This window comes from Sceloporus occidentalis, unplaced genomic scaffold, assembly GCF_023333645.1.
Source record: "Sceloporus occidentalis isolate IW3139 unplaced genomic scaffold, rSceOcc1.0.p SCAF_101, whole genome shotgun sequence".
Classification (NCBI taxonomy): Eukaryota; Metazoa; Chordata; class Lepidosauria; order Squamata; family Phrynosomatidae; genus Sceloporus; species Sceloporus occidentalis.
In genome coordinates, this window is record NW_028317081.1 from 2,718,676 (window position 1) to 2,743,296 (window position 24,621).

The window sequence follows — 24,621 nt, forward strand, 5'->3', positions numbered from 1 at the left end:
ATTGTAGAGATCGACGCCAAAGGAGGCACAGCTCTCCGGCTCCTTCCCGATTCACAACGAAAGGACCAGAAATAAAATTCCACGTTGTCAGCGGAGCCAACCTCAACGTATATTTAAAAAATTTGAAACTTAATGGATTTTTTTTTAGCATGCCTCGAAATAGAAATAATTAGCATTAAAAAAAACACATGGAATTGTGTCCATTACAAGATAGCAGAAGACGGGAAACACCCGGATATTTACCACCAACAAGCAGTGTTGCCCCGTTGGGTATATCGTTCACAGCGTCTACCGGGTCACCGTAGAATTTGGCATAGTTATGAGCGCTGGTGGAAAAACCGCAACCGCAACTCTAAAAAAAAAAAAATAGTGAGCCGCCGTGAATAGTTAAGCGGCGATATCAGCAGCGAGCCTCTATCACACACACAATTACCCTTGTAAGGATGACCTTATATTATACTTTACTAGTCACTGAATTACCAGGAGCCGGTAAGCTAGTTACACAGAAATCTGCAACCTTTCCCTGAATAGAAGAAACAGATTTATTTATTTTTTATAAGAAAATAATATTTATAAGAAAAAAAAATTATTTTTAGTCTATTATCAATGATAATAAGGATTCATTAAAATAAATAAATGGTAAACCAAGGTTGTTACATTTATTTTTAAAGTAGCAAATATTTATATATTTAGCCCCGTGATATACTGCCGTGATGTACAAAAGTAAAATAGAACAAAAAAAAAAACTATTATTTTATATAACCAAAAAACAGGTTGATTAGAAATTTTTGCATATCCGCTTTATTTTTATATTAAATATATAATAGAAAAAGAATATAATAGGAATTAAAATGAAGAGATAACTATTTGTGTTAAAAGTCAACCACATTCTAAACTGTCCGAAAAAAACAACTTAACATTCTGGCGTGATAATTACGGTCCGGCTCGACAGGTTGTAAAAGGGATCAAAATACATAATCCGTGACGGATACACACCATTTCCCCCCCCTATTTTTCTTAATCATGTTAAATACCTATCTGAAAGCAGCACTGCTACTGTCAACCTTTGACATATTATTTTATTTGACTTTACTTAGAGGGTGGTAGATAAATGGAACAGCCTCCTAGCAAACGCGGTAGAGGTCATTACAGTGTGTAGTATGGTATAGTCATAAATCTATCCTGAATATAAGACAAGACCCGGGACTGATGAGGGTCTGAGTCTTCACATCAGGAAGAAACGCGCGGATTAGACGGACTGAATGGTTCTTATCTGTTTGCTTCTATACGGCATATAAAATGAATGGAAAACTTTTTAAAATTCTCAATCATTTTATGAATGGAAAGGCGTCACGGGCCGGCGTTTCCACTGTACAGTAATCCCTATCTGACCTTGCCTGGTCTGTAAAGAGGGCATATTGACATACAGGCGTTTTCAACAAGCCTTCAAAGTCACGTGTTGTGTCCCTGCATCGTACAGACACCTTGTTCCTCCTTGTAACCTTCTACAAAGTTCTGGCGGTTCTGCAGGAAGCGGCCCGGGGGCCGGTACGTCTGCCGGTGTCACCCAGACACCTGACAGGGGACCTGAGACCCGGACAATACATTCTACTTCTTGTGGATTATTTGGGCACAAAGTCAAGGTCACAGCTATTGTCACCGTATACAACACACATCGCAACGACACGCAGTATCGCAACGACACGCAGTATCGCAACGACACGCAGTATCGCAACGACACGCAGTATCGCAACGACACGCAGTATCGCAACGACACGCAGTATCGCAACAGTGAAGCTATACTGTCACTTTCAGCAAACAGATGCTCATTTAAACTTCACTCTGCCCATGTGAGTCTACACACAATTACTGCGACCCCTTCTCCAGGCAGATGCCTCCCCATATTAATAATAATAATAATTTGATTATTGCATTTTGGGGGCTTCTGGGTCAGCTGCATCAGACCGATCAGAGGATCAGAAGCCCCCAAACTCTGCTGGCTGTTTACTTCTCGAGACTTTTATTCCTCCCCTTTAAGTTTTTTGCAGACAGTTAGAGCTGAGCTCAGAATGCGGGGCAGCAGCCAGCACCGGGCCGGGTCCTGCCAACGGCGGATTCACGCTCATTATACCCAGCGCCAGGTGTGTGCCCGGCGGGAGGAGGGGGGCAGGTGCATACCTTGCTCTGTACGATCCACGCCGCCCCCGCTCCGATCCGCCTGTCCCACTTTGACTGCAGACCGAGGCCGCGGAGAGAGGAGAGGAACTTGCAGGCAGACATCCTAAGCACGGCCGGCACGGCAGCTCCCTTCTCGGACAGCTCAAATTAGGAAAGGCCGCTGGCAGAGGAGGGAGGAGACGTCAAGTCTCAGCCTTATGAGATGGGAGGTCACTGGGGAGGAGAGACTCAATGCTGCCCCCTGCAGGGCGATGAGCTTCTGGGGCAGGGGATGCGCGGGGTCCCGTACAGAACACGCTTATTTAATAGCCAGCTCGTTCTAATCGTTACAGATCGCCGGCTGCTGGGGAGAGCCCGTGGGGGAGATCTGATCGGAGCTGGGCTTAGGTTCGGGAAGGCCACCTTTTGGCAGCACTGTCCCCAGTGACAGCCCCAGCGTGTGACAGCCCCAGCGACAGCCCCAGTGTGTGACAGCCCCAGCGTGTGACAGCCCCAGCGACAGCCCCAGTGTGTGACAGCCCCAGTGACAGCCCCAGCGTGTGACAGCCCCAGCGTGTGACAGCCCCAGCGTGTGACAGTGCCAGCGATATCCACAGCGTGTGACAGCCCCAGTGTGTGACAGCCCCAGTGTGTGACAGTCCCAGTGTGTGTGACAGCCCCAGTGACATTCCCAGCATGTGACAGCCCCAGCGTGTGACAGTCCCAGCGTGTGATAGCCCCAGTGAGTGACAGTCCCAGTAAGTGACAGCCCTAGTGAGTGACAGCCCCAGTGAGTGACAGCCCCAGTGAAAACCCAGACAGCCCCACTGAGTGACAGCCCCAGTGACAGCCCTAGTGAGTGAGCCCTAGTGAGTGACAGCCTCAGTGAGTGACAGACCCAATGACAGCCCCATAGACAGCCCCAGCGTGTGACATCCCCAGTGAGTGACAGCCCCAGAGCTGCTCAGACCCTCCTGGAAAGTAACCCAGATAAGCAGGAGCCTTTTTTATTTTGGTTTGGGGTTAATACAGATAGAATTAGTACATTTAGTGTCAAGTGAAATACTTTATCTATTAACTATGCTTAAGGTACCCACAGCTATATGTGTAGATATATGTGTGTGTGTATAGATAGATAGATATACAGTATATGTCCCTGTATGGCATAGAGTATGTGTATATATATATATATATATATATATATATATATATATATGTGTGTGTGTGTGTATATATATATATACATGTGTGTGTGTGTGTATGTATAGATATACAGTCTATGTCCCTGTATGTCATAGTGTACGTGTGGAGGGCAGCGTGTCCAGCATTGTCATTCCGTGTTGACGAGTTTCCTTTTACACACAAACTGGTAACGAGCGCCGGGGCACATTTTTCCTACTGGGAGTTTTGCTATAGTTAGATTTATGTGACAGCCATATAAACAGTTTGCACGTCACCCGGGGGAACCTACATACTTCTTCACTAAGGATGCGTTCAGATTATTATACCGCGCATCTGATCACATGATATAGTGGTAAAAATTAAAAAAAAAAAACCACATTAATTTCCCCTGTTATTCCACATAAGCTACAAACTAAATAGTAACAGAAGCTAAATCATTTTCTGGAAAGCCCCCAGAACCATTCGTATTTTTTCCACTAGTTGTGGTTGTACACACATGTAAATTGCACACACAGCCCATGTAGGTGACAACACACATGACAGACAACAGAAGGGGGTTAAATACCATAATCATGCTATAGAAACAACAAATTGATAGCGGTATTACAATCTTTTCTGCACCACTGGGACATCTGCTTTTTTTAAGGACTACATCCCCTTTGTCTTTATTCTGAGGGTGATGGGAGTTGTAGTCCACAGAACCACATCAGTGCATTTTTGTTTATTGAAGTAAATGTATTTTTACTTTTTTTTTATAAAAAGCATGTACAAAAACATTATTTGAGGACACCATGCTGTTCAGACCCCTGTGCACACGCGCAGAAAGCGTTTCTGTCGACAATCGCTGGACCGCGGGGTCGGGGGGCTGCTGGAGATCCACATCTTCTACATCAGGAAAGTGACTCACGGGGGTACTTTATAAGGCATCATATACACGTTAATGGTTCTATTGTGCTTTAGCGTCCACGTCACCACCACCTATAGAATATATACCGTAGTTGCTTGATTATAAGTCAACCCCCCAAAATTTGAATATTAATTTTGAAAGAAAAAAAAGATAAAGCCTGAATATAAGACGACCCTATCGCAAAAACGTTTATTGGTAAATATTCATTCACAAACTATTGTTTCATATTTAATAAAAACTATGATTGAGAAAAATGCATTTTTTTTTTGTTTTCATTTCCTTTTAACAATAATAACATTAATATTTTATCATTCATATTTTAGAGCTTCTTGATCCAAGGAGAAATCCAGTTGCCTCTTGGAGTTAAGAGGGATTTTTTCCCCCAGATGGCAGAATTCGAAGTAGCTTAATTAGGGGGTTTTTTTTGCCTTCTTTTGGATCAAGACTTCTTTTTGGATCAGGACAGGTCATTTTTCAACCTTATGAACTATTTGCCAACCTACCCCCAGTTATGCACATCTGCCCCACGGCTTGCTACTCTGCCCCCAGATATGCCTTATACCCCATATATGCCACTCTGCCCCCCAGATATGCCTTATACCCCATAAATGCCACTCTGCCCCCCAGATATGCCTTATACCCCTTATAAGCCACAGGGATACAGCTTGGATGCTGCGAGAACATCTGCACTAAGCATTTTTGTTTTCTTGTTGTTCTTGTGGGATATATGAACATTTAAAAATCTAACATATTAACTAAATGTGTGCTACTCATACAAATTACAAGGTTTATTTCATCCAATTCAGGCGCGGTGTTTCAGATTCAGAAGTGAACTCCAACGGATGCTCTGGTGATTAGAACACCAACGGATGCTCTGGTGATTAGAACACAAGTCTTTCATTAATTTATAGACCCAAATTGCACGTAATCACACCCATTTATTCCGCGAAAGCATATGGAGGAACACAGAAGTCTCTGTTATTATGTTCTGCTTTCAATAGAAGCTGTACATACTTAATACTTACAATTAATGGAGATCGAATGCGTTGGACCAGATCACAAGCTGTGACGTCATGCCTTATACGACATGGCTACCTCGGGGTCCCATGTCATGTTACATCCATCCAGTTTGCTCGTATTACATATTAATATTACATATTACCGCCTGTTAAATACTTTGTAATTGTATGTGCTGAACCCGCAATAGCAGCCTGATGACAGTACTGGTTTGACCACACTGGGAAAGTTGGCAGGTATAGCAGTGTACACATTACCCAAATGGAACCATAGTGCATGTAAAGCGCAAATATTTAAGGACAAACCGGTAAAAACTTTATAAACTACATCCTAATAATATCATACAAGTTCAGTGTACGTCAGGTAGTTGCGTCAACATAGAATAAATAATACACAAAACATAAATTATATTTCAATTACAGCAACATGTGAACATAAAATGAATATATATATACACATTTCGTACATAACAAGTAACTCTCCAACTCGGGAACCGAGAAGCATTCATTTATCACGGCATTCATTCAGCCTTCAGCCGCCGTATGTTACCGAGACCCCTGCCTGACAGGCACCGCCGCACACGCCGACTATTGGCTCCTGGGTATCAGGTGACTTCAGTGTCATGTGACTCATTTCGCAAACCAATATGGCGGCCCCCGGCGTCCCTAGCTGGAAGCGGAAAGTTGAGTTGTTGCAGCAGAGACATGAGAAGCTGGCAGCGGGAGCCCGGGAAGGTGAGCGATACTGCAGGTTTATTCTTATCGTTAGACGGGGTTAATATAGTTATATAGCGGAAGAGGACGGTTTGGGGTTCCGAGAGATGTCAGGCGAAGTGATAGAAATAATGGGATTATTGAATTTTTACAGTGTCGTAGCGGATGTGTATGTGGTGCATGGTGCACGTGTGATTGGTTACTGCTCCCAACGGTCTAAACACTTACTATTACCCTGATACTGTCTTATTACTATGTCCTCTGCCGGGTCTCCGAGTGTCTTAGTTCTCTTGGCTTTTGGTAGGGATTTCTGTCTTTACATGTGACTCTGATAGTGAATACCCCTCCCCCATAAGCAGCTGTAAAGTGTCAGATCTATGTCAGGAAAGTATCTGTGAAGGAGCTGACACTGGGGGTAGCTGTGCCTGCCACAGACATAACTTTTGTAAATATAATGCTGTTTAGTATACCCTTTGTATGTAACAAAGTCTTCACTCTTTGTTGTTCACAAATTGTTCACAATTGTTCACAAGTTGTTCACATATGTAACAAAATCTTCACTCTTGTAATTCATTTTCCCCTTTTCTGTCTCTAATTCATACCTGCGCTCCACTGTACTCATGTCACTTGTTTTTCTTTCCTTCAATATTTTTGCTTTTTTTGTGATTTTTTTTCTTTCTGCTTTGTTTGAACTTTTGAGCTTGTTTATTTTATTTGTATTTTTTGGTATATTCTTTGCTCTTTTGAATACCTTTTTTTAGTATTTTTGGATTCTATTTGATTGTATCCACCTCCTTTTTATCCAGATGTTTAAGTACTAATACGAAGTGCTTATTTTCTAGATACGTTTCTGTTGAAGGCTTTGGCAACATTACAAAAACTGACAGAACTCTTCTCAAAAGAAACTGCTCAGTTTGATATTTCATCATATCTACAGCTTTACAGCCAGGTAATTTTTGGGGTGTTTTTGTTTTTTTAGTTAGTTTTTTTAAATGGGTCTTATTACCATAGCAATGAATGGAATGGTCAACAGGAATACTCCATTTATTGCCAAAGTGGTAATACCCCATACAGCCCCTCTATCGCAGGCTAACTATTGAATTATTTTGTGTTTTAATATGCATTCTCTGTAAAACGAAATAAATAAAATACTTACCTGGTGAAGATATTCCGGAACTGGGAAAGAGTGCAGATGCATAGTACAAAATGCAAATTTTAGAAAACTAAAATGCTCATTAAAGTGTTGCGGTTATCAGATGTTTTAAAGTACATCGGGTTGAAAACTTCTTTTCTTTTTTTTTTTTTGGAATAACCTCGTTCCTCCTTATGTACTGAATTGTGTGGTATTGTAGTTCCTCTTCTAACCTTTTTTTATTCTTTGCGTGGGTTAAAATACCTAGTATCATTACTATCATAAGCTGCGGCGATGTACAATAGGTAATCAAGAAATAACTAGTAGTGCATAAAACAAAAGGTAAGGACGGTCCTGCTCTAGATGGTGGTGATAAGAGGTAGAAGTGTCGATCTTAGCGATGGACCAGACACATAAGTGTATCTTTCTGTGAACACTAATATTGCTGGACTTGAGGAGAGGCTGCTGTCCGTTGGTCATCCCTGAAGACGTGTCTCTTGGGGGATATGTTGGAGTCACTCAGTCTCTTAGAGAGTCCGATACGCTCAGATGATGGAGTCAGCCCTAAAAAAGTCTTGTATGCATGCTTGATTAATTAACAAAATCAAACAAAACCTAATTCTGCACATAATCTCTGAAAAAAACATTGCCAAAGGTCTTCTCAGGTTCTTAAATCTTGCAGTTTAGCTGCTATTTATAACTGGCCTCTAATTTGCCTTCAATTTAATTGCAGGCTGTTTTAGACATTACGTTTTTTGAAGAAAACCGACTGGTAGATGAAGATTTCCTCCGTGATGAATCTTTAGATGAAGTCCAACAACTTATTGATCTACTTTCAGATCCAGAACGCTTAGTTGAAGAAGTGAATCAGCACCAAGAGGTGAGATAGGTTAATAGTGGGGTTTTTTTTGGGGGGGGGGGGTTGTGTGGGTTGGAAGGGACGATGAGACTTTTTCAATGCCCTTGTCTCATTGGTATCTTAGGCGATCTCTTCTTCCCATGTTACAGGCCACCGTAAGCATTCTCCTTTCTCCTGTCATGTCTATGCAGGAATGTATTCTGAAAGTGATCAGAGACAATGAGTGTAAGCTATTGTTAGAATTAGCTTAGAGATGCTTCTCAGTATTGTGTTGGATTTTGTAGAATGCTATACAGCATGTTATGAATTAAAAAGTCTCATTTTCAGGGCTCAGATGTTACACTTGAAGTAGACGTGCTTGAATGCCTGCACTGGCGGAGAGGAGTCCTTCTGTACATGTTTTGTCATACGGTCGGAGAAAGAGAATGTTGGATTCTTCAAAATAAGAAGACATTCCAACAGGTAAAATGTTTGTTTAATTGCCCAGAGCACCAGTTTAATATGGATCTGGTATTTCCAAGGAAGCTTCTAGTTTAGAGACTCTGCTACTGTCAAGAGCTTTTATAAAACACTAAATCGCTTAGTAATTGTGAACGAGATTTACAAAGTGTGTGTGAGTGTGTTGATCCGCAGCTGGTGTTCATTTAGTAAATGTTAATTGGTAAACATTAATATTTATAGTGTGTGGTTTCCTATTTTAATTTTCTTTATTTCTGCTGAAAACAAACTATACATTAATAAGAATTTTATACAACAAAAAATAAATCCTATTGGGGGAAAAGAAATCACTGAAACATTTAAACGTATGCTCCCAAAAGATAAGAGGGTCTGGGTTTTATGTCACTGCATAGATACTGCTGTAGTGTTAAGACTATATTCTCTGGATGTTTTAATATTATGAAACATTATCTATTAACTAGAAGAACTGTGAACTGGCTGCTGCCTGGTGAAAGTGGCAAGTGGTTATTTTAACCTTTCTCCCTAACCTATTACTGATCTGACCCTATATCTGTACAAATGTGAATCTGAATCACGTTTTGCCAATAAGGATGGCTTTGTCAGCCACAAAGCCATCTTCATCGGCAAAACACATCCATACGGCTTCCGGTTCCCCTCTTTATACCGTCACAAGTCAGTCCTGGGAATATTCGCCTTTGAGAAATGACTTGATATCGCTTTTCAACCTGATGGGCAGCAATCTTTGATGTAATTTGCTCTCTCTAGGTTACCAAAACCCTCAAAATGATTTGACTAAAATCAATGCGAAAACAGGCAATAATCAGACAAGGGAGCAAATATATTTGCACCATATAATGTCTTGACGGCATACTTAAGACAATTCAGTTCGATGCACACACTCAAATGCAAATCATGTGCTACTAGAGGGCCCTGTATACTTGGCCACATTTGGTTAGAAATTATCCAGTGTTTACCTTTTTTTTTGCACAAAGCTTTAAAATACATTATGCTCATAATATAAGATGACTGAGATTATAAAATGGGCAGAGCTTAAATATATATATGAGCATTTCCATTGCTCACATTTTCAAGAAGGATCTGATTCCGTGGCGACAGCACCGTGGGCTCCAAGGCACAGTTGAGTTTGTGTGGTGGAATTGGTGTACTTGGTGCCACGGACTTTAGCTCAATCGCTTTTAGTAGATTGGCATTGATCCTTGTGTACCGCTTCCATGTAATTGCGCTGTAGCTCATTTTAATGCCAGTGTCAGGCTGATGGGTCATACAGTCAACGGCACTAAATCTGATTCCGTTCTTCTACCAGTGCCTTCAAGATGGCGTTTTCCACTTGATGAGGATGCTGAGGACACGGAACCCTTTGGTCATAAATCATGAGGTTTCGTTTCAAGATCTGAACACTGCAAACCTGCTTAGTAACGGTAACATCCGCATTGGTTCTTATCTGCTACGCGTTTACGGAATAACAGTCACCTTTATGATATTTTTAAGGCATGTTGGTGTCCTCGCTAAAAGGGCTCCAGCGCATTTTTCTGCATGCAAATGGATTCATGAATTATTTTAGTTACTAGAATTTAAAAAAGAATAAGAGACTTCCTTCTCGTTCAGCTGCTTCTACCGGGAAGTGAAAGCTGGGTGTATACTCGATGTACCTCATTTCATGTACATAGGCTGTAGCACTCCCGTTGACGTTGGTTGGAGTAGTAGCAGCTAATCGCATGTATGCTTTCTAACCAGTTCTCAGCCCCCCAGTGACCAGATTGGAAGGTCCATTGGGATCGTATTTCCCAAAATGCACTGGTCCTAATTAAATACGTAGGGTGCATGATCGCTGTGTGCTGCTTTATTACGACGTACTCTGCCACAGTTGGGTTGACAACTTTATTAATGTATTGGGATGAGCTAAACAGTCATAGAATTGGTGTTCTTAGTTTTAAAATGTATTCACTAAACAGCGGCGTATAGGTGAGCCGGGATCAAACACTTCAGTTTACTGACTTGTAAAGTGTTTTGAAATCTTTTATGTATTTTTGTTATTAGTGAATTATTGTAGTTCTCATAAAATCTCTTACATGAAGGATCCCAACAAAGTACAGCTGTTTACCTAAGGTGTTAAATTTGCCTTGTGCCGTGTTTAATTTTAACACAATTTCCATTGTTGCCCCAGGGTAGCTGGGCATACAAATGGCATTCTGATCTTGTAAAAAAAGATCTTTTCTTCCTCTCTCTACTCACATATTACATGTTACATGTGGCTTAACTGCATCACGGTAGCGCATCATAACATGTAAAGCAAGTGCAATGGATTTCATTTAGTTATTGTTTTTCTCCATATTTTTAGGGATTTTCAGTGACATTCATCTTCTGGCGTTGATGTATTGTGGAGAGATGTGCTATTGGGCACTAAAATATTGCAGCGATGGACAGTCTTCAAATTCAAATACTGGGTGTGAATCTGAGCCCTGGGATCAATCACAGGATAGATTAATACCATTTCAGAAAGTTGGGGAGGACACTTTGGAAAAGTATGTTTCTGTGTGTGAAGGACCTCTCGGTGGCCAAGGCTGGAACACGGACAAAGCAAAGGATATCTTAAAGTTCTTCAAGGAAGACAGTCTTTAACTATTTTCCCGCATCCGTCTCTGAATCTTTTTCACAGAAAAGACTGGCTTTTATTTCCAAAACATTATAAAATATATAACTTTCTATGTGAAGGTTCATTTTTGAATTGTCGATTTATAAGACATAGTAATTGTATTTATCCTGAGTAAGGGAGAGGGGAGATATGATAGAGACTTTCAATGGTAAGTTCAAGAGGAAGTATTTAACAAAGAAACAAGCGCGTGCTTAAGTGCAACTTTCGTTAAAAAAAAAAAAAATACAGGTTCCCAATGTAGAGAGTTAGGAATTGAATCTAAATATTGATTGAAAACTGATGCTCTGGGAAGTATAGGCTAAAAAATGTAAATACATGATTTTTATCCAGATAAAATTGTATTGTCTACTAAATGCTTTCTGCTTTTAATGGAAATAATTATATAAAATATATATATATATATATATATATATATATATATATATATATAGAATTATTGTCATCATCTGTAAATGACCACCTGTTGGGCTACATGTGCATGCCTACAGTTCTCTCTCCAGTATCACAGATACATGGCATATGTGCATGCGAGCGCCGTGGGCTACCTCCATATTAGACTTCATATGACATAGCTGAATCATGTATGTACCTGGCCGTCTGGCCCTTGCTGCAGCGGGTAGGGTTAGTTCCCTATGTGTCCACCAATGCCACAGGGCCCTTAGGTCTGATGTATGCAGTAAGGCAACACTGACTCTGGGTTTCAGTGAAGGCCACTACTGCTCTTCACCTCTGAACTATGCTTCTCTGTCACCAGGTCGCTCTGGCAAATCCGTAACCGTCGCAGGTATCTCCAATGTTCTCCCAGAAAACAGTGTAGTGGCAAACACAGATTAGCAATGAAAACATATCTATAAAGCCTAAACTAAAGCGAATGAATGACTTTTGGGCTGGATAGATAAGTTTTTGTCTGATAACAAATCGGGCAGACTGGTCGGGCCGAACTCTTCTTATCTGCCGACACATTCTATGTTTCTATACTAATCCAATGTGTTATCATCATTTGAGTATGAAGAACAGAATCCGGTTTCAGTGTTGCTTGACGTAGTTTGATCCCTATTGGATGGACGTGTGGTTTTGCTGTCTATTTCCATATTCAGTTTAGGTCCTGTGCCTGGTTTATACGTCCGAGGTTTTCTACGCCTAATAACATGAGGCTTTCTGAGTGGGTTTATTTCTTACTGCTGGCTGGTTCACGATGGATGAAGCTGTGTTTTTCATTTGACATTTTTACAGCTCTTCTAGGAGAAAAGGGCAATTAGATAAGTATATACGCATGGCTTGTAGAATCCAAAAAGTAATAGTAATAAGCGGAAAGAAAATAAACTTGTGGATGTGGCGGTCCGGCAGAGGAGGACTGATAACATCCAGCAAGTTCAATCGGATGCCCCTTTAGCGATTCCCTGAAAACACATTTCCCAGATAAAGCACTGAATGTGCGTTTTGCTGCTCGGCAGAAATGAAAAAAAGTAAATGCCGTCTAAAGCCGTCCTTTTATAGAGACATAGAATTTGATGGCAGATAAAACGCGTTAGACCGTCTAGTCTGCCTGGTTCTCCCGATGTAAAGACTCCACGCGTGTTTAAAACCCTGACTATATTATCTTCTACCACTGCTGATGGGAGGCTCTTCCATTTATCTACCACCCCCTCTGTGGATGCAACCCTGGTGGCTAGATGCAGATAACAAGAAAAAGCTTCCGGAGTAGGCCCAAAACGATAAAATTATAGAATTGTTATATAATTTGCAGTAAAACGTTCTTTAATACGTTTTTTTAGTCCTATAGCTATCAGCAGTCCTATTACAATCACACCCCTAAGCAGTTGGGCCTTCTTCTGAGGTGTGCGAGGGGTAGCAGCTCCAACACACACTGCAGGTTAAATATAACAGGACTGTGCTTATTAAGGGGTGATGGTGACACCACGCAGTCCATTTTGGGCTCCACAGGCCAACGGATGGGGATTCTTCTTATTTGGGGTTTCTGGGCTGTCAGGGCCGGAGCTGAGTGAGTTAAAGCGGGCATAAGTCTGCTGCGAAACGCTGGCAGGCCTCATACGGTTAACACATTCGCTATCGGAGAGCTGCACGTTATGACCGCCCGCCACCGCCGCCTATGACAAGGGACCAGGCGTCAGGTGAGCGCTGTAAAGGTCACGTGATTTCTCGCCAGTCTTAGCCGAGTTTTTTCGGGGTCACGTGACGCAGCGGCTGGAATGTCCGCCGGGTACTAGCTGACTGTGCCGACACTCCCGTTCTGACGTTGGAACTTTTCGGTGCAACAGGAAGTCATGAGATGGTACAAAGTATCGCATTTTAAAGGAGAAGAATGACGTAACGCGGATACCAGGGGCCGGTTTCCGCACACGCGGCAGCCCGAGCTGGACTGTGATCTCTGTGCCCATCCTCCTGCCCAGCCCACGGGTGGCGCCAGTCATTGCCAAGGATACCAGCCTGGCATCAGACGCGATTCTCAATGGCTGAAGGAGGCGCTGCATCTCCTTTGGAGTGGAGTCCTTTGGAGGCCGTTATAATAAAGGGCCTCAGACAGCTCAGAGCCCGGTACCTGCAGAGCGTGAGGGGACGGGGTAACCAGGACAGACCGTCACTGGGCACCGCGAGTGAGAGCGCGGATCCGGGACACGCTCCGCTGTGTGGGCTGCCGGTGAGTGAGATCGTCAGGGGTTTTTGTTCTATGTAAGGAGGGGTTCATGTGCAAACTTTTAGAAGTGGTCTTATCACCATAGCAACCAAGGTAGTGTATGTAGGAATATTTAGGGGTATTAGTTCTGTTGGGTCAAGATGGAAAACAATTCCCACAACCTTTCAGTACCTCAGCCGTCTCTTTTTAAGATGAAAATGAAAATCTCCTATGGTGATAAGATAACCTGTCATACTTTGCACCAAAACCACTTATTTTTTTTATAGTTACCCCACATATAGGGCAGAGTATTGGGGTACTACTATTAATAAGCTTATGGGCATCATAGATCTAGGGGCCATCATCAGTTGGTGGAGGGAAGACTCTAAATGTGGCCCCTGATTTTTATGAAGCCCCATATTCATACATAGGGAATAGCCCCAGGCCTGTCAGTTACTTGCCCTTAAACAGGGCAATTGGCCTCATACTTAAGTCTCCCTTGTTACCCTTACGCCTCGGACAGTAAACCAGAAAAAGCCATTGCGCGACACGGCACAAAAGAGCAGATTGAATGGGACCAAAAACTTTGGAAATCGATACATTATATTAACTGGTCTAGAGAGACTAAAAAAGTAGCATTTATACACACTAAAAAAAAACAGCGTCCTACAGGGGATATTATAACATTGTATTAATATGTGCGGGGCCGATATAAATAAATAAATCTCCAGTGACCTGATCGATAATAGAAATGTACAAAGAACCAGAGGTCATCCTCTGAGACTGGAAGAGCGAAGATTTCATACACAACAAAGGAAATGATCCTTTACAGTAAGGGCAATAAAGCTACGGAATTCACTCCAAAGAGAGGTGACGCTACAAAATACCGTATAATTTTGGGGGCCCAAATTTTTTTTTTGAAATATTACATAAAGTTATTTTACTGGCTGCCTGGGCATGATATGAGTGTGATTGATGTTAGCTGCTAGCAATTGTTAGCAATCGCACTCCTATCACGCTCAGGCAGCCGGTACATGCACATCACTTTCAGCCTCCCTGTGCCTCCTCCCTGTGCCCCTTACACACGGATCCATGCTAACATACATACACACATTCATTTACTCCCCCCCACCTTACCTGAACTGCAGATCTTCTGCTGCCGCTCGCAGACTTCCGTGGGGGCCACTGTTTCCTCTCTGCCTTGCTCGAGCAGGAACAGGAACTGAGCGGAGTCATGTGATGCGATGTACATTCACGTGACTCCACTGGGTTCCTGTGCAGCCGCAGCGGACCAAGAGACGCAGCTGAGCAAAACAGGTAAGCAGCAGGTCCCCTTTCCAGTAAAAAAATTTCAAATTTCTCTAAAATAGGTGCGTCTTATACATGGGGAAATACGGTACAATGGATCGCAAAAAAAAATATTTTTTTTAGAAAAGCAGAATATACAGGACTATAAATGATAGAATAAACATTTATATTTTAGAGCTTGTCGATCCAAGGAAAACTCTCATTGCCTTTTGGAATTAAGAAGGAATTTTTCCCCTAAGAGGTTAACTATGAACAAATAGGTGCCCAGACACCTGCCCCCTTACTAGAAATATGCATTAAAAACCCTTTCTATTAAGAGCGGCAGGTGTCTGGCCACCTATTTGTTCATTAAAAAAAAACATTTGTTTTTATTCTTCATTTTTTTGGACTGGAAATCTTTTTGAGGTCTTTAAAGACCCTTTGGAACTGGATGGTACCCATTATGATGTCATGATGATATTAGTGGAGTCTGCTTATTTATATTAATTTTGTTTCAGTTTTAAAATATTTCCAATTTGTAAGATTTGTTTTGTCTATCCAAAAAAGGGGTATAGAGAGGAAACTCCAGCAATCCCTGAAAAAAATAATACATTGTGTGGGTGCACTAAGAATGGAAAAGAAAAGTGCCAGTCACTTAAAGGATTAAAATCTTTGGTCACGAAAGGAAATGTAAAAAATTTTAGTTATTTAAAATAATATAATAAACAAACAGGATGTTAAAAACAAACAGCAGAATAAAAAAACTTTGATAAAAATGCATTTCTTGTTTTTATTTCCCAACCTGCCCCCCCAGTTATGCACATTTCAGCCCAGGCTTGCCACACTGCCTCCCGGATATGCCTTATGCCCCCTAGATATGCCAAAGTACCCTCATAGATTCACAGACTCGTTCGCAGTACACTGGCACAAACTTTTATAAATAAATACTGGATTAACCCCTTCAATCCCAGGGGGTTTTGGTACCTCAAAGCCCAGAGCAATTTTGCCATTTTTGGGGTATGTCGGTTTAGCGATGATTCTCTTTTCCTGTGAATAGTGTACCCATGTAAACTATATATTGTTTTTTCAAGGAGAGATAGAGCTTTCGTTTGATACCATAGTTGGATGATTAGCTGAAAATTTAGAATGAGAAATTTAGTAAAAACTAGCGAAGATTAGAAAAATAAACAATTTTTTTTTTTACATTTTCCCTCTGAATCCTCACAAAATTAGGTAAAGTGATGGAAAATCCCCTCCAAGTTTATCAATTCAGGTGTCCTGATTTCAGAAATACCTAATTTTATATAGATTTTCCAGACTTTCCCAGCACCAGGGAGCATACTATAAGGTGTACAATTTTGTATAATTTTTATGCCTATGGCTTAACGGGTTTGGGGGTTGTGAACGGGGGCAGAAGGGTTATACTGGCTAGATGTTATGCTAGGGCAATGGGAAGTAAGGTTTTTTTAATAATTTTTTTATTATATTTTTTGATATATTTTTTTTTAATTTTAATTTTTTACATTTTTTTTTATTATATATTATCCTGTCCTCCGATGGCCTTCCGGGTTACGTCACTGCTGACTGCGCGATCGGGCACTTTCAACTGTAACAGCTTACCGGCTTTCATGCCGGAAGCTGTTACGGGAGATCGGGCAGCAGAAAGCCGGCGATGCCAGCTTCTGCTGCCAGGGGGGAGTCCAGGCTGTCAAACGGCAGCCTGGTCTCCCGTGCAGCGGCAGGGATGTGTTCCTGACGCTGCACGAAAGGCTGGACATACCGGGACGTCCATAGGGGTTTCTTTGTGGGCGTTTTTTGGACTTCCCGGTACGTCTATAGGGGAATGAAGGGGTTAATCTTCACTGCCCCCAGGATTTAGATTCCCTTGTCCCCCCCTCCCTTTACCTCTAACTGCCTCCTCAGTCCTCAGCATTAAATTAACCCTAAAGACCCCATTGACCATAACTGCACCTAAATTAACCCTAAAGACCCCATCAACCATAACTGCCCCTAAATTAACCCTAAAGACCCCATTAACCATAACTGCCCCTAAACTAAACCCCACCTCCCCTAACTTTTAGCAACCCAAATATTAATTTTATACTTACTGTTAGATGAGTTGCTGAGCAGTGTGGATGCTATAAGGAAATGGGCGGGCCAACCATCAGAGTGACTGCAGGGATGGACTGGGAAGCATAAAAGGGCGGGGCCAATCATCAGTATGACTGCAGGGCATAAAACGAGGGGTATTTTTCAGAGCATTTGCTTTGAAAAAACCCTCATCTTATAATCGATAAAATCGATCCAACTAATCGATAATGAAATTCGTTGGCAACGATTTTCATTATCGATTTTTATCGATTAGTTGTTGCAGCCCTACTGTACAGAAACCCAGTTGATATATTGATACACTTTGGCTCAGATATCAGCGTATGTGCGACAGGTGGCTTTTTTTCTTTAAACCAAATATCTACTTTTTCAAGGGGAAGTCCCATTGGAAAAAATATTTTTCTCCTTGAGCATAAATAACTACATTAATATAGGTTAGTATTGACAAACCTTCACTTTGTTCCAGTAAACATCCATTATCTGCCGACTCCAAGGCTGTCCCTTCCTCTATAGACTTTCGTTAGTAAGATTGTCCGTCTGGGTGATTGAAACAGAGCCATTCTCTTGTTTCACAGAGGCAGTATGATAAGGAGTCGCAGTGTTTGTCTCGTAAATTAAGATAAGGTAACAGAGCTAAAATACACACTAATGGCTGATGTGCAACTACCAGAAAACATTATTTCATGCAAAAACTAAAATAGTTGAAATTTTTGAAAAGTTACTTTAATCTGTCCCTCTTTAAGGTATTTGCAGAAACGATATGTGTTCCCGTTTCGGTTTGTTGATAAACTGTTTTGGTTTCCTATATTTCAGGTGGATATGCAACTCTATATCTTATCATTTCTGTCACCCCAAGATCTGTGCGTGCTTGGATTGACCAGCCGTTACTGGGATCTGCTGGTGCAGGACCGCGTGCTCTGGAGATACTTCCTGCTGCGAGATCTTCCTTCTTGGCCGTCTGTTGAATGGCATAACTTACCGGACCTGGATGTCCTGAACTCCTGCTTTTCTGAATCGCAGGAAGGGAAACCTCATAACTATATGTCCATGTGAGTAATCTGATTAACATGATCTCAATATTCTCTACCCATATTAACCAAATCCTATTCTGTTGCGATTCCCTCGTAATGTATTCACCGTACAGTAAGTTTCCAGGTCAGCTGAGGTGGATGTTTTAAAGGCCCAACTTCTCTCCCTACATCCCAGTTTTTCAATTTTGGAGCGTTGTTCCGCTCTCTCCCCCTTTTGCAAGCGTTGTGGATCCTTGTCTGGTTGAGAAGACCTTCTGATCTCCCTGGAATGACCTAGGCAGGCCTCCATCACAGCTTCCATGTAGCCTCCTCATAATGCTATTCAGTTGAACATCTTCTCTACAAAGCCGCAATCACACTTCATGTCCTTGCAACTGTAACTCCCGATGTCTTTTTAGTTAAATGGATTGTATTGAATTGTATCATTTATGACAGACACGGTGTAAATAAGATGTTACTGTGTTTATAGATATTTGAAATGCTGTCCGAATAATAGAAAGTCGCAACGTCCGAAGCACCCCATTTATGGCGCGGTCACTTCCTTTCTGCAGTCGTTGGTGACACATGGAGAACCCCGATTTGCTATGTTTGGTCCTGGAATAGAACAGATGGATGACTCTCTGGTTACGCGAATGATGACCTCTCCAGATCTGGTTCCTGTTATGTGCATACTTCAGAAACAAATTCATGGTAAGACATATCTTTAAAGGGGATAGAAAGGGGTAAAAGTATTTTAATATCAGAATAACATAAGTTTTCAAATGTATTGCTTAGTTTTCTTAAACAGTTCATGTAATGGATGGTGTTTTCAGGCGGCTGCAGTGATTTTATTAGTCTTATGTGCTCTAGCTTGAATCCCCCATATGCAATCCCCCCCAGCTATTTTTGTTAGCCTAGTTCGGTTGTGGAGGCACTGGTACCACACACAATGCCAATAAGAGCTCTGTTTCGCACTTCGGACTCTTCACGGCACCATTTGTTTTTTTATGTATGTCTCACTTAAAATGCCTTAATCTATGGCTGGTTGGTGGAAGGGAATGTTTATAACACTAGCAATGAGAACTTCACGCATTCTCACTCAGCAAATTTTAGTTGTTTTTGTCAACGTTTGGTTTTGGGTTGACTTTTTTTTTTAATGCAAAATGCCACAGTGGAACCCCGAAGGGCTGTTTTTTTGTTTGTTTGGGGGGCTGGGTTGAGCCTTTTTGTTGCTTCGCCTTTGAAGACTTCAGTGGGTATCCCTTTAGGGGTAACTAGAAGATCCAAACTCCCTTGTAGGAGACGCAAGTGTAAGCGCGAGGTACCTACGGTACCACCATCCAGCTCCAGCAGTGGCTCAGCGACTGCTACAGATACGGGTCTATTCAGTCCTCCCCTCGGTGCTCTCATGCCAAATAAATGTATGACAAGAAGTCTGGTTGAGTTCTACTCAGTGAACTGCTGTGAGCTCACTACCTCACACAATACTACTAAAAGACACATATCCTCTACCGTCAGGACCCGAAAATATTTTGGGTGATCACAGTTGGACGATTGCTGTCCTAGATTTGCTTGATGATCCTGCGGGAGTATTCTTCTGGGGTAGTTTTTTATTCTAATTTGGTGAGTTTTGGTCTCTGCACTTCAAAACTCGAAAGCTATCCATTTTCCTTCTCTTGTTTTTCCACACAGGGATTGGATCTGGTGTTACTTTTCAACTCGATAATCAGCATAAATTCAACATTTTGACTTTATATTCCAGAACAAGGTAAATGAATATTACCGTATTTGCAAATGCTCTGAAAAATACCCCTCGTCTTATAATCAGATCTCAAATAGAGGTCTGACTTTGAGACTAAGATCCAGATCCCCCGCAGAATTCTCTCTGACATTCGGAGGGTGTATGCGCGATGGACACATACAATTCACTCTGATACCCTCCGACTGTCAGAGAGAATTCCTCGGTGCGGTGCGGGGAACTCTCCTCTCTGACAGGTGGGGAAGGTCTGCCAGAGTGGCATATACGGGTATAAGGCATTTCTGGAGGCAGAGTGGCACATAGGGGGTCAAAAGGCATATCATGGGGCACAGTGGCATATAGAGGGTTAAAAGGCATTTCATGGGGCACAGTGGCATTTAGAGGGTTAAAAGGCGTATCATAGGCACAGTGGCATATAGGGGGTATAAGGCATTTCTGGGGCAGAGTGGCAAGCCTGGGGGCAGATGTGCATAACTGGGGGGCAGGTTGGAAAATAAAAACAAATTATTTTTTTTTCTCAATCATAGCTTTTATTAAAAAAATATTTTACATAGTTTACATAAATTAACATTTACCAGTAAAACTTTTTTCGTATAGGGTCGTCTTATATTCAGGCTTTTTGTTTTTTTTCCTAAATTAATATTCAGATTTTGGGGGGTCGTTTTATAATCAGGGTCGTCTTATAATCGAGCAAATACGGTTTATACAAGAATGCAAAGTGAGAAATCTTACCCTTGTGGAAGGGACTTGACTTCATATCCCTAATACTCCATGGGGATTATGCATTAACAATGGGATTGCAGATGAGTTGAAATTTGACATGTTTTGCTACGCAAAATAAAGTACCAACCGCAGTGAGCTTCTCATGCAAGAAGCTGTCCTTACATATGAAATGTTTCACAATTCTTAATTTCATTACAATAAAGGCCATTTGGGGAAATGAGTAGAGATATCAACGGTGGGGAGGTAACAGATGGTTTCTTTCAGAATGCATGTTCTAGATATAAGGGGGATTTATAATATGCTTTGGGGGTGTTTATTAAGTATTTAAAGTTAGAATAAGTAGAGGATAGCCTGGATAAACACGACAAGGAATTCCAGACTGGAAAGGGTAAAGCAGAGAGACAGAGGAAAGAAAGTTGATCAATATGTGGTGATGAATGAAAACTCCCGTGTTGCGTCTTACAGGGCTGAGAGAGATCGAGCTCGTGTGGATCAGAATGCGGCTGTGAATAAAATGTTTGTGTCTGAAGATTCAGACAACAGCAGGTCCAGTGCCCCGTACTCTCTAATCCCGCAAGTGAAGGAGGTGTGCAGAGTCGTGCATGGGTTCATTTACGTGGCCAACGCGGACTCAAACCGAGGCAAGTTACCCTTTGTTTCTACTAAGAATTATAACACTTATCCCATATCCTGTTTAAATACCGCTGCCAACTATGACGGGGTCTTGGCAGTGTGATCCCGCATTACACTCTTTATAATTTGACTAAATAGAAAGCAGACGTAGCAGATGGTGTACAGTTTTTGTTTTCTTGTTGCCCAAGTGCTCTTTAAAAGAAAAATAATACAGATGCATTGAAGGGTTTGTTTGCACTATTAAACTCTCCTGGCTGATAAATGTAGTTTAAATATAATTTTGCTCCCTTTGCTTTGGAATTATACACATTTAATAAATAAATAAACAATAAATAAATATATATATATATATATATATCAGAATAACTTAACTAGGGATTAAAAAGCACCAACCCTGGCAACTTTATTCTGTAAAATTGGACAAACTGGCCTTGTTAAATGTGCTTTAAATTTCAGTTCTTCAGGGTTGAGCCTTCATAATGCATCGTTAAATTCATTATTTTTTTTTAATCAGGGGAAAAAAGTTAGCAAATAGCTTATTTTAATATATTATGCTCAAAAAGCAATTTTTTGCCACTGCATTATTATTTTTCAACTATGTTAGACAAGGCCCCTTATGGAGACTATCCCAGATTTTAATTACTTTGGACGTATTTCAGTGAAAATGTAAAGTTTGCTTTCGTATGCATTCTTATGTATTTATTGTAGTGAACAGTAAAATATAGGAAGATTGGAAGATAGCTGCTTGAGTTTAAGTGGCTACTTTATACTTCTAGTAATTCACTTGTCAAGAAGAAAACCTGGAGGCTTTCCTTATTTGTGTTTTACATTTTATTGAAAATTATTTTCTTAGAACACAATCGTCAAGATGAAGTAGCACAGATACAGGCCATGACGGACCCGGAGTATGGACCTCAGAAGAGACCAGTGTTGGTTTTATCTTGTGTTACACACCCAGGGGACCAGCGAATTCCATGTGTTTATATGGCGCATGAATTATGCCTAAACAGGCTAAATCGACCATGGATGGTATGATGCATTTTATATTACTTCCTAAAAAGGACTTTGTCTCAAGCTAATGTTTTATAAATATACTCATTATTTTTTAGTATAACACTCCCCAAGTTATAAGAAGTAACAGACATTTGTTGCATTATATTATTTAGTACGCAAGACTTATAATGCATTCTTTTTGTCCAGAATCTCACATTTTAGATGATGTTGAATAGTTGTTTTTTTAACAGCCAATAATTATACTAGCATGTGTATAACTGCTCATAATTACACACTTAAATTGTTTCTATCTTCAACCGTCTTTTTATATTCAATGGAGGAAAAAAAAACCAAAAAAAACTTTAATAAATCATAGTGATTACCCCCACATGCTTTAAAAACCCCTTTGTCCATGCATACTGTGCCAAAGAAGACATGGACATAACCTTGCACTCCTTATAAAGACCTTTCTAAGGTCCGAGGCTTAGTTTGTCCATGTCATAGGCATATGGCTTCTGAATCTAAGAAGAGACCAAGGACTATTTAAGGTCGGAGTCTTTCATTAGGAAAAATTGGCAGACTAGATGGGTCCAGTGGGTCTTACCTAACCTTAATTTCTATGTTTTCATGTCAAGGATAGGCAATAAGCTCGGTACTAGACCTTCATGTCCACCACAAACACCTGATTACAAATGGCAACTCAACTTAATGATTTGAATGAATTCATCTTAATGATTTTAATTAATTCATATTAATGATTTGAATGAGTTCATATTAATAATTTGAATGAATTACTGAAAACATTTTTAGCAAGGTTTACATGTCACTTTTTGTTCTTTGCAGGTACAAAATACAGAAGTGTCAACTCTTAATGGATTATCAGATGGAATTGAATGGATCCTTAGTGAAGTTGGAAGGAAGATGTAACATTTAATTATTCTTAATCTAATTCTATTAGCTTTTTTAAATAAGATTTTTATTTGAAATATTCAACAATTATGAAATATTACGGTAACTTGTTTTAAATTTCAAATGTAAATATGCTTTGTTTGCACCATTTAAAAAAATAAATAAAAGTCTGCATAACTATTTTATCATTACCTCCAGATTCTGTATCTATTTATTTTTGTTTGTTTTGTGCATCATCTCATGGTGGTAGTTTTTTGCTACCTTCGTGTTTCGGGGGTCAACACCAAATCCATGCCCGGGAACTGTCAGGGTCTGCCGGGAGTTTCCGGGTGAAGAGCTGGTTCTCAGGGTCATCGTGTTCTGTATTTGGGTCGGGGGAGCGCTGTTTAGACACGCCCACTCCTCACCCTATTGTCCTCCCACTTCCATACCCCTCGCTAAGCCACTCCCCACCAAAAAGGGGGGGCTCCGGCAGTCCCACCTGGGGAGTATTCAGGTATGCAGCCTGGACAATATCATCCATACCATGGTTAGTTGTATAGTTCCTCATACAATCATTGCCATGAACCAAAGCTTACATGTTACATGTCTACTTTAATGCCGCAATTGATGAAGACAAACTAATAGATAACAAGAAAAAAACACCAATCAGTAAACCTGCCTAACCTACCCTGAAAAATACATTTATAGTGGATAAGTATCTCTTTAAATTGAGTCTGCAGATTGGGACGGGACCACGTGTTCCACCTGGCTTTTCTAATCACAGACAAATGTTGAAAGCTGTTGTTATTGACCCGTCCTTTTTAATCATTTTAGAGCTTCTGCTGGAAAAGCGATGAAAAGACGAATAACAGAACATTTTCAATGTACAGCCAGTTTATGAACCACTTCATACAAATATTCAAAAAGAAGAATGTACATGTGCTATTAATATTAAGATGTATGTTAAAGATCATCAGCTTGCAACTATGGTTTTATGTTACATCTAAGGAACACAGGCGAAGGTGATGGATCACTTATTTTCTGGATTTGTGTGTTTATTTCAATAAATAAATAAAAAATAGCATATTTTTCATTTGTCAAAAACGGCAACAATGAAGAAGAGCTTTAATGCATATGATGGATGCATTGAATGCCTTAAAAACATTCTGAAAATCCTGCACTGAGGTGCCCACCTCCACTCGCTATAATTCTAAAATGTGCCTGCTTGATGATATCATTTAATGACATCATGGGAGCACCAATGGTAGACGGTGGGCAGACATGAGACATCTCAAAAAGGCCAAAACTGAGCGGGAGGTTCATTCAGCCAAACACACTTTCTGCAATGCAAAGGAGCTGGGAGTGGGGAAACATCACAAATGTATAGAAATAATTCCAATGACCTTTTTTATGTAAAAAGTCTATTACTTACAAGGTATTACTGAGCCACTATGTACATTAAAGTACATATGAGGCCTGGA

The 24,621-nt window shown here is 40.8% G+C and overlaps 3 protein-coding genes across 3 annotated transcripts in view; 2 read left to right on the forward strand and 1 right to left on the reverse strand.

The window, feature by feature from the left end:
* Nucleotides 1–2,280, reverse strand: part of LOC149283982 (succinyl-CoA:3-ketoacid coenzyme A transferase 1, mitochondrial-like) — a 42,166-nt gene extending 39,886 nt beyond the window's left edge. Inside the window, exons 1-2 of the mRNA XM_089497308.1 lie at nucleotides 2,179–2,280; nucleotides 244–352 (exon numbers count right to left, since the gene is read on the reverse strand). Coding sequence (XP_089353434.1) covers nucleotides 244–352; nucleotides 2,179–2,280 — 211 coding nt within the window. The remainder of the gene's footprint in view (nucleotides 1–243; nucleotides 353–2,178) is intronic.
* A 3,629-nt stretch (nucleotides 2,281–5,909) lies between these two features.
* On the forward strand, nucleotides 5,910–11,066 carry LOC149283983 (RAB7A-interacting MON1-CCZ1 complex subunit 1-like). Its single transcript, XM_089497309.1, has 6 exons — nucleotides 5,910–5,997; nucleotides 6,819–6,925; nucleotides 7,842–7,988; nucleotides 8,295–8,429; nucleotides 9,751–9,865; nucleotides 10,786–11,066. Exons 1-6 carry the CDS (start codon nucleotides 5,910–5,912, stop codon nucleotides 11,064–11,066), a joined length of 873 nt encoding a protein of 290 aa, XP_089353435.1.
* Nucleotides 11,067–11,679: 613 nt separating this feature from the next.
* Nucleotides 11,680–23,176, forward strand: LOC149283984 (F-box only protein 4-like). Its single transcript, XM_089497310.1, has 7 exons — nucleotides 11,680–11,721; nucleotides 17,945–18,180; nucleotides 18,632–18,852; nucleotides 19,834–19,909; nucleotides 21,089–21,264; nucleotides 22,110–22,285; nucleotides 23,093–23,176. The coding sequence occupies exons 1-7, from the start codon at nucleotides 11,680–11,682 to the stop codon at nucleotides 23,174–23,176; spliced, it is 1,011 nt and encodes a 336-aa protein (XP_089353436.1).
* Nucleotides 23,177–24,621: the final 1,445 nt, after the last annotated feature.

What these genes read in the sequence shown, in the direction of transcription:
- LOC149283983 (XM_089497309.1), top strand. Translation starts at nt 5,910, where the DNA reads ATGGCGGCCCCCGGCGTCCCTAGCTGGAAGCGGAAAGTTGAGTTGTTG. An exon ending in GGCAGCGGGAGCCCGGGAAG is followed by an intron (nt 5,998 to 6,818) that starts GTGAGCGATACT and finishes CTTATTTTCTAG; the next exon opens with ATACGTTTCTGTTGAAGGCT. An exon ending in TGCAAACCTGCTTAGTAACG is followed by an intron (nt 9,866 to 10,785) that starts GTAACATCCGCA and finishes CCATATTTTTAG; the next exon opens with GGATTTTCAGTGACATTCAT.
- LOC149283984 (XM_089497310.1), top strand. Translation starts at nt 11,680, where the DNA reads ATGTATGTACCTGGCCGTCTGGCCCTTGCTGCAGCGGGTAGG. An exon ending in CCTCATAACTATATGTCCAT is followed by an intron (nt 18,181 to 18,631) that starts GTGAGTAATCTG and finishes CTGTGTTTATAG; the next exon opens with ATATTTGAAATGCTGTCCGA. An exon ending in GGCTAAATCGACCATGGATG is followed by an intron (nt 22,286 to 23,092) that starts GTATGATGCATT and finishes TGTTCTTTGCAG; the next exon opens with GTACAAAATACAGAAGTGTC.